Source organism: Sceloporus undulatus, chromosome 3, assembly GCF_019175285.1.
Source record: "Sceloporus undulatus isolate JIND9_A2432 ecotype Alabama chromosome 3, SceUnd_v1.1, whole genome shotgun sequence".
NCBI lineage: Eukaryota > Metazoa > Chordata > Lepidosauria > Squamata > Phrynosomatidae > Sceloporus > Sceloporus undulatus.
The window spans coordinates 266,597,253-266,613,741 of NC_056524.1; the positions used below are offsets into that span (position 1 = coordinate 266,597,253).

The following is a 16,489-nucleotide window of genomic DNA, read 5'->3' on the forward strand; positions in this document are numbered from 1 at the left end:
AAGAAATTAGTTTGTTTGGGTTTTTTATACTGGCATTTAAAACTCACTGTACTTTAGAGGCTCTTAAATCACCAAGTGGATCGACACATCAGGAAGAAAACAAAGAGAAGGGGCACCTGTCCAGGATAATTATGGTTTTAAGGCGGGATACCAACCAGGAATTCATCTGTGCCAGGGCAGAGCCTTGGAACCTATCACCCATATTACAACTAGGAAGAGTTATTTTTTCGGACTGCAACTTCTGGAATTCCTCAGCAAGCGTGGTCAGTGACCATGTTGGCTAGAGGGCACTGGGAGTTAATACTCCAAGAAAGTAGGTTTCCCCAGGTCTGGCTCCACAATATATAAAACTGTGAAAAGTTGAGAGCACGTGCAGAATGCCATCCCTTCACCAATAACTAAACAGAACAAATCTGCTCACGTTTAGGATTAAGGAACATCACTTCTGTGGCAAATGAAGTCACTTCTTGGCAGGCTCATATAGAACACATCATTATACCATGAATTAATCAGTATTACATTAAACACAGTACCCTGTATTCTAACTAGCAGCGGCTCTCCAATATCTCTGGCTGAAGCCCTTCCCACAGCTGTTGGCTGAAATCTTTTTAAATGGGAGATGTCAGATCCTCATAACATGCAAAGCATGTGCTTAGCTGTGGTTTTTCCCAGATCTTAAACATCAGCACTCCCTTTTTAGAAAATCCAGTTCATCTCAATAATATAAGCAGACTACATGTATTTCCTGTTGCACTGATCCTTGTCCTGGGACCATCTAGCTAGCAAATGGCTTGGCTTCCGAAACCCGCTCTTATTGGAAAATGAATGATGCAATCCCCAGCAGACTTGAGAATATATCTCACTGACACTCAGAGGGACTTACTTGTGAGTAGACTACATATGATTCCACCATGTAGCAAACTTAGGACCCACAAATGTGTCCCCTTAAACATTTAAAACTTTAGTCACATGTCCTGCAGCATTAACATAAAATGGAACGAAACAAAATACATCTCAGTTTGAGACGACAGAATCCAGATTCCCAGGTTCCTGAGCAGCCACAACACCTAGAATTTTTGTCCAGTCTCATATAGAAGACACAGGAAAACTAGAAACACTGCCTAATAAAGATAGAGGAAAGAGACATGAGAGGCATAGACTGAGCAACCAACCAGGGGGGGGGGGGAGTGGTTTTCAAATAAACTTTATACAATCCCACCCAGCAGGAACCAATCCCCAGCTTCTGTCTTACCGTCTTACGCTCTCGCTTTGGCGGGATTGGTGGCTGCTGATTCATCATGACCTGGGCAGTTGGGAACTGTTGCACACTCTGGGCAGGGTAATATGCACCAGCTAGGAAAGAAAAGGAAAAGTTAGGATACTGCAGTCCCAGAGTTCAAAAAGGAAGAAGATGACTGTGGCATGTCTAGGAACTCTTAGCATCTCACGACCTACAAAGATAAGCCTGGAAGTAGAGCCATCAAACAGCACAGAGAAGTACCTCATCCAGCATTCCCGTGGTTAGTGTCAGGCATACCATGGCTTGAGACCCCTTATGCACAACAAATACACAAACACATACACACTCCCAGCTGGCAAAGCAGGAACTCTGAAGCAAGCAGGAGGCCCAAGAGTGGCACGTTTGCCTCTAGCTCTGGTTGGATGTCAAAAACCTGACCAACAAGTTCACACAAGCAGCATCCCAACATTCTTTCTCCCTGAGACCAAGCGTATCTGAGCCACCCCATTTCCTCACCCTGGACAACCCCCTATTTTGAGGCTATAACACCCTACCCAACTCAGATCAAAGTACACCAAACTGCCTCCATTGTGTCTTGTTAAATCTGTAGCCACCCTTGCTTGGAGGGAAGGCACAGCATTCTAGATCTGGAATTACATTTGTCAGAACTTCCTGGGTCACCTTCTTAGCTCTTCCTCCGCATTTATTTTGCAATTAGCTACATGAGCAGATGAGAATGTAATTCTGTTACTAGAAAAAGAACAGAGACAAGAATCCAATACAGAAGCAGTTATCCCTTCCCACGGCAATCCTTCGAGTTTCATCGCCATTCTCCCTCCCAACATACATGTTTTCCAACTTCCTAATCCTCCTATGAGTAAAATAATTTCACATCTAAGATTCTGCAAGACAAAATATACAGCAGACTAGGACACTTCTGGAAAAATACGAAGGAACAATCATGTAAAAAAAAAAAATCACGATTTCTAGAACTGTGTCCCATCATTTCTGATTACTGGGCATGCTAGATGGGATGGATGGGGGTTGGAGCCCTGTACCTCTGGAGGGACACAATCTGGCCACTGCTGCTCTAAGGCACACAACTAAAGGAGAAAGGTTGTTGGATATGTAGCCACAAGAACTCTACGGTACCTGAAAAGATTACATTTTTCAGGCCTGAAAGAATATTTCTCATTTCCAATGATGAAACCTATCATCCCACATCTTGGCAACCACACATTAAAGACTCATCCTAGCCCTAAACCAACTTGGAGTAAGTTTTCACAATTAACAGCCTGCTACACATAAGGATATAGTAAGAGCCTTCCTGGATCGGGACAAAAAGAGCTCAGAAAATCTGCCAAAATTCCTATGCCAGCATGGCTAGTGGCTGGAGAGTGGGTTGTGGGAATGTTACAAAAAGTAAAATTTTCAAGCTCTTAAGTAAAGCACAAGGTTCCTTCAATTATTATTAGTAGTAGTAGTAGTAGTTATACCTCACTCTTTAGAAATGGTCTTAGAGCAGCTTACAAATATTTAATTAGACCGTTCCCACTAGCTGGCATTCAGTGGCATACTGCACAATAAACCTGAAAGTCACACAGCCACCGTGGCCACCACCGAAAAGACTAATTGTTCATGATTATTAGTTAAACAGCTTTTTTAAGACCAACTAAGTCAGAAGATGCTACCATACCTTGTACCAGCTAATTCCATATGTTAACTATGCATCATGCAAAGAAAGATTTATTTTGCCAGAGCCAAATCTAATGACAGGCAGACTCCAGCCCAACAGAGGTGGGATTTTAATTATGGCCCACACAACTCCAATGCACTTTACAAAGCATTTAGGGGAATTTTGAAATGATTCAAAATAAATGCTGAGTATGGAAAACAATTGTCAGGCCCTCTGTCCCCACAGATTTTGCATCCACAGCTTGAAAACATTCAAAAATATATAAATTCCAAAAAGCAAACCTTCACGTTACCATTTTATATAAGGGATGCCATTTTATTGCACCATTGTATATAATGGGACTTGAGCATCCACAGGTTGGAACCAAACCCAGAGGATACCGAAGGCCCACTGTAGTTTTGTTGTTAATCAGGTTGTTAGCCCTGCCAGCACAGCATAGATCTGACCACTGGAAGAGAACTGAGCACTGGAAGAGCTGACCACTGGAAGAGATCTGAGAAGAAAGATAGATCTGAAAAGGGGGTAGGCATGGTGGTGGGGTGCTTTTGGACCACAACACCCATAATTTCTCACTATTGGCTATGCTGGCTAGGGCTGATGGAATTGCAGGCTGAAACATTTGGAAGGCCTTGCATATTAAGATGAACAGAAAGTCTCTTAACTAAGTGAGGTTATTGTGAAACCAAGCCTTGGCACACTGATGTAAAGACAACCTCCAACCATTCTCATAAGATGGAAGCCCACAGAAAAGGGTGAGTAAAGGAGTACTAAAAGGAGGCCAGCTTCCATTCACGTTTCCCAGGAACCTAGTGTTCTCCTACAATCCAGAGGTCCAATCATGGCTATTTGCACATGGGTGAAAAATAGAGGTTCTTGAGTACACAGCAGATTTCTCAAACCTGGGGTCCTCCATAAATTTTGGACAGTTGATTCTCACTAGTTTTAGCTAACATGTTAACTGCCAGGAAATATGGAACTTGCATTTAAAAACATCTGTAGGGCACTGGGTTGAAGAAATTAATCCTTTACAGTGTGCCCTTACTTTACAGGGGAATCCGTTCCAGACTCCACCGCATAAAGCAAATTCCACCTATGCTCGAGCCCCATTTAAATGAATGGGGCTCGTGCATGCAGCGGTGCTCACATGCCATGGTCACATGCCCCACTGTTCCCTATGGGGCGCACCACCCCTTCTCCCCATGCAGGTTTCAGCATATGCTGAAAGCCGCGTACAGCACACCCACATATGATGCAGGCGCACTGTACATTCCTCAGATCTATGCTGTGCTGGCAGGGCTAACAACCTGATTAACAACAAAACTAAATGCTCTATTTACAACTGCGTTAGAACAGAAACCAGCCATAAAGCAATTTAGTTCTCAGTCTCATGGTTTTCTAAAGAGAACTGAAATAACAGAGCTGCCACAGCTCAGTCTCCTGTAGACATGGCTGCCTGCTGGGCTGAGCTGAACCAGATACTGTGAGCTAACTGCCAGATGTTAAAACCTGGGAAGAGATGACAAAGAAAAACACTGAAGGCCTAAGGAAGACTGTATGCTTTTAGACAGCCCAAGCCAAGGCAGCACAAATCTGATCAACAGTTGGCATCCATGGAAGCCCAACATAAGCCACTTGGGCATCCCTAAAGCAAGGATCTCCACCACCATGGACAGACGTGAGAGCTGGACAGTGAAGAAATTGGACAGGAGAAAAATAAACTCATTAGAGGTGTGGTGCTGGAGAATAGTGCTCAAGATATTGTGGATGGCCAAAAAGACAAACAAATGGGTCTTTGAACAGATCAAGCCTGAAACGTCTATGGAAGCCAAGATGATCAAGTTGAACCTGTTGTATTTTAGAAACATCATGAGAAGGCATGACTCATTAAAAAGACTATAATGCTATGAAAGGTGGAGAGAAGCAAAAAGAGAGGAAGATTGCACACTAGGTGGATAAACTCTATTAGAAAGATCATGGTTATGAATTTACAGGACCTAAGCAGAGCAGTGCAGGACAGGAAGTCTTGGAGATGTCTCAACAGATAAAAACATTCTTGTGCCATCACACTTTCTCCATATGTCAAGGGCTGGGTTTTAAATGCTGTGCTATTCAGACTTTAAGAGGTATGTATGAATAATAATAATAATAATAATAATAATTTATACCCCGCTCTTCAGCCAAGGCTATCATGTATATATCGTGTATGCATGTATATATGATTATTATTAATTATTTTCTTATACAGTAGTCTGCCTTTCTCCCAATACAGGGACTCAAGGCATGAAACAACAAGTGTAAAACAATACAATTTCAAAATAGTACAACAATATTAAACTATGTAAATATAAAATTTAAAAACCAATTAAACTGTGAAGAGTTTTAACATGTTACCTTTTCTGCAACTGCTCCCAGGCTATGGAACGGCCTGCTGGATGAGATCCGTCAAATTACTAACTTAGACAGATTCAAAAAGGCTGTCAAGATGGATCTCTTCCGGCAGGCCTTTCCCAAATAAATTCCCCGGCCACAGATTGATTACCCCCTCATACCATGTATTTACTCCCCCCCCCCCCGGCCTATGTTATCTTTATTATTAAAACGCTTTTAATTGTAATATATTTAATTCTTTTTTAATGGGGGGGGGTATTGTAATTTTATGTATTATATTGTATAGGGACATTTTAGTTTGAGCTGCTCCAATTGTCTTGCTACAGAAGAGCGGGATACAAATAAAAGTTTTATTTATTTATTATTTAAAGTATGACTATTTTAAAATTGTGTAACTGTTTTTCAAAGATTATAATTATACATTTTAATGTTTTGTACTATTTTTAATTGTATTGTTTTAAATTTGCTGTTTGCCACCTTGAGTCCCTATATTGGGAGAAAGGCAGGATATAAGTAAATAAAATAATAAATAATAATAATAATCCACAGGGTCGCCATGATTCGAGGCTGACAATAACAACAACAAAGCAATGATAGTCAATACTGTTGGACTGTAGCTCCTATTAGCCCTAGACAGCATAGCTGATGTTAAGGGATGAAGAAAGATGTAGCCCAGCAATTATCCCTGCTTTAAAGAAAGGGAAGGATGTGAGCCAGCATAAACAAAAAGCCTTAGCAGTCAAGACAGCCTTTTCCAGCCCCACTGTGGGTCTCTCTCTCTCCACAGTCAGGATGTTTGCCACCCCTAATGCCACCAGGTCCATAAGCCTACAGACAGCTTAGATGTGCCAGATCTTAGACCTTGAAAAAGAAATATAATATATATGAAGAAATAGCTACTGCACTGACTGGTCTAACCCGTTCTGAGCACATGGCAGCAGCATACGTACTGTGCTGACTCATCTGGCCTAATAAACTTTATGGGTGGGGAGTCGAGCAACACCTTTGCGGCCTGACAGCCATCCCCAAGGCAGAAGTAGCAGCAGCAGAAGCAACCCGGCAAGCCAGTTGTGACGCTAGGCTGCCTTCATGGGCTGCAGCCATCATGGAAAAGTGACACTGCCACAGCTTGCGTCTTGGAGGACCTTTTAGGAGCTGGGCAGTGGGGAGGGGGAGGAAAAGTAGGCTCATCTTCTCCTTTCAACAAAGCCCTGGGTCAAGAGAGAAACTGAAGCTGGCTAGGCTGCCGCCTGTCTCTCCAACATCAAGAGACAGGGACCATTTTGAAGCCCTGAACTCACTAGGCTTTTTCTCTCCTCTTCTCAATCTTTCCAGCTTTAAGGGCCCCCTCCCCAGCTGTACAGAACCTGGCAAAGATTAGACAGGTCCAACCTAAGCATCACCCGTTGGCAGTTCAGTCCTTTCCTGAAGAGGCTCAATGCACCTACCTTTCTGAAAAGAAGTTGTAGGCAGATGTACCTCTCCCCCCTCCCCTTTTTTGCCACCTCCGCAGCAGCAAAAAAACTATGACATGCAGGCCTGGGATGGGATGGAGGCCTAAGCTCACATTTCTGAGTCTGCAGGAGATGCCTGGGACAGGTCCAGGCTAAATATAGCCCTGGCCCTCAGTGAGCATGTGAGCACCATTGGAGGGAGGGGGATGGAGGTAAGAGGAGGACCAAAACCTCCGGCAAGTCAGAAACCAAAGACCTCTGAGAAACATTAAATCCAGGACAACTATAAAGTAAGCACGTATTCCAAGAGTGACAAATCTGGACAGGGACAGTTTGGAACATGCTATCTCTTGTTCCGTGTATGTTCACACCCACTCAAGGGCTCACCCTCAAACATGCAGCCGGCATTGAAACATCTGCTAAAATTTACTTAAGGGGCAAACAGATCAGGGGCTGCCAACAAATCCACTGTTGGCCTCTGTGCTGCTGCAGTAATCCAAATGCAGGCTAGGGCTAAAGTCTGCACAACAACTCACAAAGTAGTTAAACATTAAACTGTCCTTACCAGAAACTGGAAGAGAAAGAAAGTGCCCCAGGAGAGGCTACAGGTCTTGCTCTCTCTTCCACACTAAGTCATGTTTCAGAGATCTTCTTTAAACAAATCTATCTGGGAACTCTTTTCTTGTGTTGAAGAGTAAGACAGAAATGTTGAAAACAAGTACTGAGATTGAATGCATGCTGTGAGAGAACTGCACAGTCTCCATTTGTTTCATTGCAATTTTATGCAGCAAGATGCTCCTGCTAGACTATTTCCCATGCTTTCTACCAGGACCCACCTGCTGCAGTTTTCCATCCAATCTGTTTGCAATTTGGGAACAATTCCAATAATATTTCAAGAGTAGTTGCATTCAATATCATCCTAGAATACCAAAGTTTCATGACATTAGAAGGAGCAAAATGTGAGCATGAAACAAAGGCTGTGAACCTTCTAGGAGTCTGTACACCTTGCACCTTCCAGCAACAAACAGAAGAAGCAATCAGTCCAGAATGAGAACTGTATAATGAATTACAGACATGGAGTGAGACTGTGAGGCTGCTAAGACATATTCTCCAACCTGATATGAACTAGGCATCTTGGACTACAAACTCTCATAAGCTGAAGCTGGCACACTAAATAAGCATTATGGAAGGTGGGGAAATCTATTTTATTTATTTATCTGAATATAGCACTCCACCTCATCACTACTCACAGTGGGCTTCTTCCTTCTGTCTATGATTGGCCTTGCCTATGATTTGCCCAACTATCCTTCCTCCTCAACCAATCAAATGCCTCCTGGAAATTTCTAGACCAGAGGGGGGTAAAGTGTGATTCTCCAGATGTTGATGGACTACAACACCCAAAAGCCTTAGTCAACATAGACAATGATATGGAATGTTAGGAAGTGAAGTCCTGGATGGCTGCACTTTGGCCACACTTATGAAGACACTAAACTTTCTCTATGGCAGAAGCTCTTTTGTGTTTGACAACTGCCCTTGAGTCATCCCCGAGTCATGGTGACCCTACAGATGATACATCTCCAAGACTCCCTATCCTCCGCTGCTCTTAGTTTCTGAAAATCCATGCCCATGGTGGGTGGTCTTCCTCTCTTTCTACTGCCCTCTACCTTTCCCAGCATTATTGTCTTTTCTAATGAGTCATGCCTTCTCATCATGTGGCCAAAGTATGAAAGCCTCAGTTCAATCATCTTGGCTTCCAAGGAGATTTCAGGCTTGATCTGTTCAATGATCCATTTGTGTCTTTTTTGTTGTTCTTTGGACCCTTCTCCAGTACCACATCTCAAATGAGCAGATACTCTTCATATCTACTTTCTTCACTGTCCCAACTTTTGCATCCATACATGGTGATGGGAAATACAATGTCTTGGATGACTCTGACATTAATGCGTCCTTGTATATAGCTAAGCCATAACTTACACGTCTTTCTTTTCTTTCTTATGCCACCAAACTGTCTCTTACCTCATAGAATTGAAGGTCTGGAGTTGCTCAAGCAAACACGGAAGAAGGAGAGACGAAGACTATTTTCAATTTGACTGTGTTTATATACTCAATCCTATTGCCATTCTTCCAGTCTATCCAGATTCCCACTTATTTATGAATGCCACTGCAGAAGGCAGATGGAGGGTTGTACTCTTAAATCTGTCTTCAACGTAAAAACTTCCCTTCATGTAATAAACTAACCTGTATTAGAAGACATCTTCCCAATGTCACAGAAACACATGGAAGGGGTGCTTGTAGGCTTTTTCATACAACCCCCCTGACTGATGCAGGGGGGAATCCGGAAATCCAAAGTGGGAAATCCAGCCTCTATTTCAAGATCTCCAGGGAGAGCTCCATCAACCTCTGGGCTATTTCCCCCAACGTGGCATCCTCCAGATGTGTTGAACTACAAGGCAATCACATTCCTGACCATTGGCCATGGAGGCTGGACATAACAGGGGCTGAAGTCCAAAACATATAATGGGTATCTGATTATGAAAGGCTGCTGGCTTTCTACATGAAAGGAATGTGACATGGGAAGGGGTCACTGAGAAATACACACGTTCTTTCAAAGAACTCCACCAACTCATTTCCCCTAAAACCAGAGAATGAGACAGTAAAGGGGCACAGCGCTTTCTGAGTGTTGTGTGTGTGTTATCTAAGAAATCTTTACAATTGTTAGTATTTGCATCCCAATTGGCAAACAGACATCAAAAGATAGCAGCCTGCCTCAGTTCACTCAGTGAATTCTTAAGATGAGAACGAAACAGGACAACTTGCTGTCTCATTGTGCAATCACTGTGAAACTACAGTGCAATGCCTTTCTGCTTTACACAACTACTTTACACAAGCAAAATTTTCTTTTGCATGAATAAACATACACAAATATACACATATGGTTTTCATTAATCCTCCTGAAACATCTTTTCTTAATTCCTTTAATTCTCATCCCTCTCTGAACACTGGAAGTGAAACAAAGCCAAATGCCCAGCTTGATTTACTGTGTACTCCCTCTTCTTTCTCCACTGCTTCATCCCTTGTATAATCTCAGGACTAACAAGGACAGTGAATGGAACTATCTGGAACACAGGTGGACAGACTTCAGGTTCAAAAGATTTACTTTGTTTTTCCCCCCTGGAATTCTATGATCATGCATTGGAACATGGGACAAAATAAGCGGAATTAAAGAATTCTGAGATCAGAAATTATTTTGAGTGTCACAAGTGTCAGAAGCTCACTGTCCTGCACAATAATCAGCTCCTGATTATCCCAAGTTTATCTCATTTTATTGAAATCATTTACGGGTAGAGAGAAATAACTTTTATGTTCCTACTGTTAAATGTGAATCGGATAATGTTGCCATTGTGTTACAAATATCTAGAGATCTAGAGCTTTTTTCTGCCCACTCCTCATCTAGAAACATGCCACATACTAGCTATTCCCTACCTTAGTCAATGATTTAGAGGGCTGGTTTCTCATACTTTATATGTCTTGGCTCTTTATTTATATCAGGAGCCCTGGTGGTGCAGTGGTTAAATGATATTTACCATGAAGGTGCATTCTGGATTGAGAGGAGGAATCTACACAACTTGGGTTATTCCCATCATTGACCAGAGTAAGGGAAGAAAAACAACATGGTCTCCTGATAGCTAAAGACACACTTTGATGACTCCTCCCACTCATTTTGGACTCAAAGCACCTGAGTAACATCATTACAGACAAATGTTTCTGCATGGAAACACTGTTGTCCATTTGGGAGGTACTGCACAGGGGAGACTTCCTAGTTTCCCTGGACTTTGCAGAAGCATATTTGCACATTCCAATTAAGAGCAAATAAAAAGGTCTTAAGAAGGAACAAACAGAGAGCTCTGCTCTGGGCAAAGAAAGGGAAAAGATCTGGTCTCCAAGATGGCTTTGTGGAAGGAGTCATCCAAGTCTGTCTTCAGCTATCGTGTGACTGTGTTGCTCTTCCTGCCTTATTCTGGTCAGTGTATACTCTCAAGACTGAAGTTGTGTGGATTTCTCATCTCACCAACCCAGAAAAGCTCCAAACCCATTCAAATCACACTCCTTTTCTCAGGGCAACAACACTGTAACACTTAAACCAGGATGGTATCAGAGTGAAACCTCCTCAATCTTTTTTCAAACAAATATTGGTCAACAATATCCTGAATGACCAGGAAGTTGGGAAGAAACTTAAAAAATGGTCTGATGGGAAAGGTATACACAAATGAAAAATTAACCTGGAGCTTAGAAGAGGATGCAGCTGCTTTGAACCAGGGAGATTATGCTGATTTTGAACTGAGTATTTTGAACACAAGATAGGGCTAAATGCACATTTTTGGAGGAATAGGATTCAGGACTGGAATTCTCCAGTTTCAGGCATTTCACTACCAAGATCCACCTTTCACTTTGCTCTTTAAGGATGCAGTCGAACTAATCTCTCCTGTTCAAAATATTATGTCCTTCCCATTCTAGATTTTCTTGCAATCAGTTTCCTTGATGTTGTTGAGTTATTCAACTGAAGAGACAGGCTACTGACTTTGTATAGTACTTTTAGCTAAACAATACTACTGCCCAAGAATAAATTGAAACAATGACCGAGCAACAGGTACTGAATGTATAGATGAAGCTGCAGACCAAGATCAAAGAACAGAAGCAGATGCAGCAGAGAAGAAAAAAAGCTTTTCACAGCGCCAGCCTTACATCACACATGTATGCACACACATACACACGTCTCCTTACCATAGGTGCCAAATTCTGTGGGGCTTGCTCCAGGGTAAAAGCTGGGAGCGCCTGGCTGGACAGGATATTGCTGGGTCGGTACAACGTAAGTGGAGCGTCCCTAGGTCAAAAGGAAAGGGGGAAAAACAAAGCAAATGAGTAGCTCTACATTACAGTTAGAAGATGAGGAAGCAGTGTAACTGTGATGTACAGAACAGTAATGTCAACTGGATCAAGCACAGCATAATCAGTAAGGGAACAGGGAGAGAAGGATCAAAAAGAGCATAATGGACAACAATATGGTAACAGAAGCCCTTCAGGTTAGGTCTTCCAAATTCAACCCAAGAACTCAAGCTGGACACCTTCAATCTGCTGCTGCTGTTCTCAAAACTAAAACCAACCCTTACTACACATGGTGCAGAGACAATACATAGAGCCGCTTCTCTCGACCTTAGCTTGGGCATCCAACTTAACTGAGCCATTCATTTCACTGATTACATTTCAATCTCATCTTTCCTCCACACAGTTCAAGGCATTTTATACATTGTTTTCTTTGTCCTTCCAGAACAATTTTTATTCTCATAACAACCCTGTGAAGGCTGGGCAAGCTGAAAGAAAACGATTAGCCCAGGATCACCCAGTAAGTTCCACAGCTGAGAGGGAGTGGAGATCTGAATAGAGGTAGCCCCAGGCCTAGTCCAGTGCTCTAACCAATACACACACAGGGCCAATTTATTCACTCTTTGTCCAATTGTGTGCTCTGGCTGTTGGGCTTGCTTATTTACAACTGGCACAGAAGCCTTCCAATATTACTTACTTTGCACTGAACTCTACCAAGTCAAGTTTGTGTAAAGCTGGGATGGGAACTGTGTGGCCCTCCAGATGGTAACAACCCAAATTCCCTGGGCAAAAACCATCTGTAGCACAACATTTACACTCCTGGTGTGAAGCATGGTATTCTACGACCACTATCCCAACCTCTTACTGGGGGATGGGGTTTTCAGTGGGGAAAAGTCTAGTTATCTGTGGCATATGTTCACTGTGAAATATCATTCCTCAGAAGCTTTCTAAGAAAACCTTGGAAATCATTTGTGTTTAGTGGACTTTGCCTTAGGCCTTAGGGAAAGAAATCCACAAGGTATTTTTTCACAACCATGTAGCAGATTTTGGTATGAAGGCCTCTGCAGCTGGATACTCATCACTTGAGAGGCCTGATATATGGCCCATTCGCAAATATGTAATAACAAAGCTCATATATATCTTCTGGGTGAGAAACACTGAGGAGTAGACAGATTGAAGAAATCTAATTAATTTTACAAGTCTTTTAATAGTTTAAATTTGTATATATTTTCACATTAAAAACCTCACAAAGTTCTTTTTATAAATCTACACAATTGGTGTTTTTTTTAAGATTATGTATCCACATGACATAGAAGGCATCACCTGTGAGGTGCTGTCCTTTTGCTGCAAGTAGGAAACAGCTCTTTTTAAAAAAAAATACTTACCATTTGCAGCTTCTGAAAGGACTAAAATTTTATAAAAATATAAAGCTGCTACTCATTTCCCCAGAATTACTGTTTTCAACTGATCAAAATATATTAATTCATTAAACTCTGCAGCTGTAGAGGGACTGATTCATAAGCAAATGACCAGGGGCAACATAACTAAGGAGACCTGATGTTCCACCATGATCAGCCAAGGTATCTATCCAAACTACCCCATTCAATAAAGTCTGAAGGTATTTTCACCAGTCATCCTTCAATTTTGAGTGACTCACCAAAGCCCAAGCCTGTGTGACTTTCTAAAATGGCACAAGATACAAACTCAACTGGGATGGACAAAGAAGCACAGGGTATTGCAGTTAGCATGCAATCACTGATACTATGGTCCACAAGTCTCATGGAAACAGAAATATACAACCAGCAGGATTATTAAAAGCACAGTTCCACTGTCTCCAAAGTTCTTTTTTCTCACTAAGTAAAACACATATCACATCTGACACACCAAATGTCTGTTGTTGCTCCTCACAAGTACAGTGGACAATTCTCCAATTTTCCTAGTGGCTTCCAGCAGTCAATATTAGATCAGCACATTTACAAACAAGATTTGAACATGTATACATAAACTGTGACATAATCCAATTACAGTCACTTCTCCAAGTTCTGTGTACTTGAAAGCCACGGACTTGAAAATTTGCAGAGGGGTGACCGCTGCTAACCTCAATGGGATGCATGCCCGTGGCGTATGCCCCACGTGCACACACCCCATTCAAGTCTATGGGGAATGAATATACATGGGGTTTGGAACACGGGGGGGGGGGTCAAGAACAGATCCCCAGCGAGTTCCAAGGAGCAACTGTAGTTTTATTTATTACCCTCATAAAACAAAGATAGCAGAATCCATCCATAACCATAAGAAACAGTGAAACCAAGGCTATGGTACTACTGGCAAGCAGGTATGTAGTTAGGGGAAGGCACCACGGAACGGGGTAGAAGCCTGACCCACAACACAACTGGAATCAAACAGGGAAGCAACCTAGCAGTAGGCTCCCAAAAACATCCATCATCTGGAAAGGTGTCCTCCACAGAGACAGCCTTGGCCCCCAACCTAGCCCTCACCTGTCCGGGGATGTAGTAGGCGCCTTGCGAAGCAGGGTAGGAGATCTGTGAGGGAATCATCATCACCTGGGAAGCAGCTGGATAAACATGAGTGGGTGGGCCAGGCCGAGCCGACGCGTTACTCTGCACCCGGGAAGCACTTGTCGGAGGCTGGGGCCTGCTCTGGTAGAAATGCTTCAAGGGAGAAAGGAAAGAGAGCAGGGCATGCTTGGTTAGCAAGGCCTGGCTGGAAAAGTCTCTGAGACACCACAGCTCCCCCTTTGTCAGCCCCACTGTCACCTTCCCCATCCACCCAAAGACTGTGGCTCTGTGAATGTTGCGTGCAGGAATTCGCCTCAGCTGAAAACACAGAACAGGACGGCTAATACAAAAGCTGGCAGCTCCAGCGCACTCCTTGCAAACCAAGCTATTGGTTTTGTTTTTAGAAGAAAGCAAATTTCAAACTCAGGAGGCTGCAGAGAAAAAACTGACTTGTGGGCAATTTCTGCATGACACTATGCCATGTTCTAGTCTTTCAAGTGGCAGAACTACTCTATAATAAGATGGGGAATAGGCCCTGAAAGTTGGTGCCAATCTTCCAGTAACTTTGGTCAGCAACCTGGAGGGCCACACTGGGAAGCAAAGAATGGGATGGCACCTTAACCTCTGTCTGTCTCATAATGCTGACCTGCTGTCAAATTCATTGCTGAAAATGTGTTGCTGTTTTAGGTACAGTAGTGACAAAGGATAAGCTCAACTTTTGCTAATTCTCTATCATATATAGTCTGCCTTAACAATATGATATATTCTCAGGTCTTCCTTCCTCAAATGAATGAAACAGCTTTGATTCTGCAAAACAAATCCAAACATAAATGTGTAGTGAGGACACAAAATGCAAATTACCTCATCTATAAATGGGTCTAACCACAATTTCCTTCAAAAACCAGACTTTAGAGAATCATTGACTGCATCCAATAGGAATCAGCAATTCTGGACGCTAAAGCTCAAGCTACCAATGTTTCTCATATTATGTACATATGATACTGTCCTGTAATCAATCTGGGTTTCTAGAAAGATACTCTGACAGAGGGGAGAAAAAAGGACAAAATGTCCAGGACCAAACATTTTTGGAAGGATTAAAAAGGGGGGAAATGGAGGAGAATGGCTCAGAAGCAGTCAGTGGTGTGAAAAATTCTCCCACCCCTTCCCAGGAGGCAAGGAAAAACCATTATGGATTACAGTGATCCAAAATGCTCCCTTTTCCAGACTCTCACACAAAATGGAGGCAAGAAAAAGGATGCCCTAGTGCATCTTTTGCATTCAGCAACAGTTTCTGCTGTACAGACTTGAGCAGAGTGGCCACTAAGCAAGTGGAACTCCTGCTCAGTCCCTCCCGCTCCCAACCGGAGTAGGGGTTATAGAAAAGGCTTTACCTGAAGAGACCTGAATCCTCCCTGTTAGCAAGCACACAAGCACGCGCACACAAGAGGAGAAAAGGAAAGGAGAAAAAGAGAGAGAAAGAGAGAGAAAGGAGTTACCTACAACCAAACAAGTTACCAGGCTCTGGGGAATAACCAACACTGAGCAAGAAAGGAACTGCAGCCTTATGGGAAGGAAGCTGGAATGGGGAGGCATGGGGAGAGGAAAGAAGAAAATCAGGCTGGAACTTGTATTTGAAGTTTGTCCTATAAAATGAAACACCATCAGAGGATGACATCAGAGGAGACAAAGATCAGATTTCTGGGACAGACCCTCACCAAGGGTCAGGGAAACTGAGAACAGAGGAAACTGTTGGGCAACTGAGAAAGTCAGACTGAGCAGCTGGTGGGCGAAATTCAGCTTGGTGGGTGACAACTTGGGCCAGTCTGCCCTATCCCAACTGGCAAGGGTCTAGGCCTTACTTTTCAAATTAACCAGCTCTCCATTTCAACTATATTCCCTCCATCAATCTGCCTTCTCTAATCTACATTGGTCAAGTGATCCCTATTCCTTCTCCCAACCATGTTTTACTGTCTCCTTGGGCCAGAGACAAATACAAATGGGTTCTCCTCAGCCATCAGATGGTCTGGATGACAGCAAACCCCATAATCAAGAAAAGCTATGAGAAGCACAGATATTATACTAGTGATCAGTTGAAAGGAACTATTTTCTTGGAAGCACTGAATAAATATAAAAAAGATATTGCAATACAGTGCATTATGTCTGGCATTAGGAAAATACTTACATTGAACTGCTATACAGTTTCTAAATATAACCTAATACACAAGCTTCCTCCCAGTAGGATCAAATTAGGTTATTGGCTCACCGCCAAATACCAGGTATTGCCTAATTTTTTTTTAATCCTTCAAAGTAG

General features: G+C 42.6%; 1 protein-coding gene across 14 annotated transcripts in view; it reads right to left on the reverse strand.

Moving 5' to 3' along the window:
- Positions 1 to 16,489, reverse strand: part of EIF4G1 (eukaryotic translation initiation factor 4 gamma 1) — a 102,404-nt gene that overhangs the window by 48,014 nt on the left and 37,901 nt on the right. For 7 of the 14 annotated variants that reach the window (XM_042459802.1, XM_042459796.1, XM_042459798.1 and 4 more), the window contains 4 exons: positions 15,570 to 15,590; positions 14,158 to 14,331; positions 11,561 to 11,660; positions 1,253 to 1,353 (listed from right to left, as the gene is read on the reverse strand). In XM_042459802.1, coding sequence (XP_042315736.1) covers positions 1,253 to 1,353; positions 11,561 to 11,660; positions 14,158 to 14,331; positions 15,570 to 15,590 — 396 coding nt within the window. Of the gene's footprint in view, positions 1 to 1,252; positions 1,354 to 11,560; positions 11,661 to 14,157; positions 14,332 to 15,569; positions 15,591 to 16,489 lie in introns of those variants that run through there. The other 7 variants (XM_042459807.1, XM_042459805.1, XM_042459806.1 and 4 more) reach the window with 3 other exon arrangements.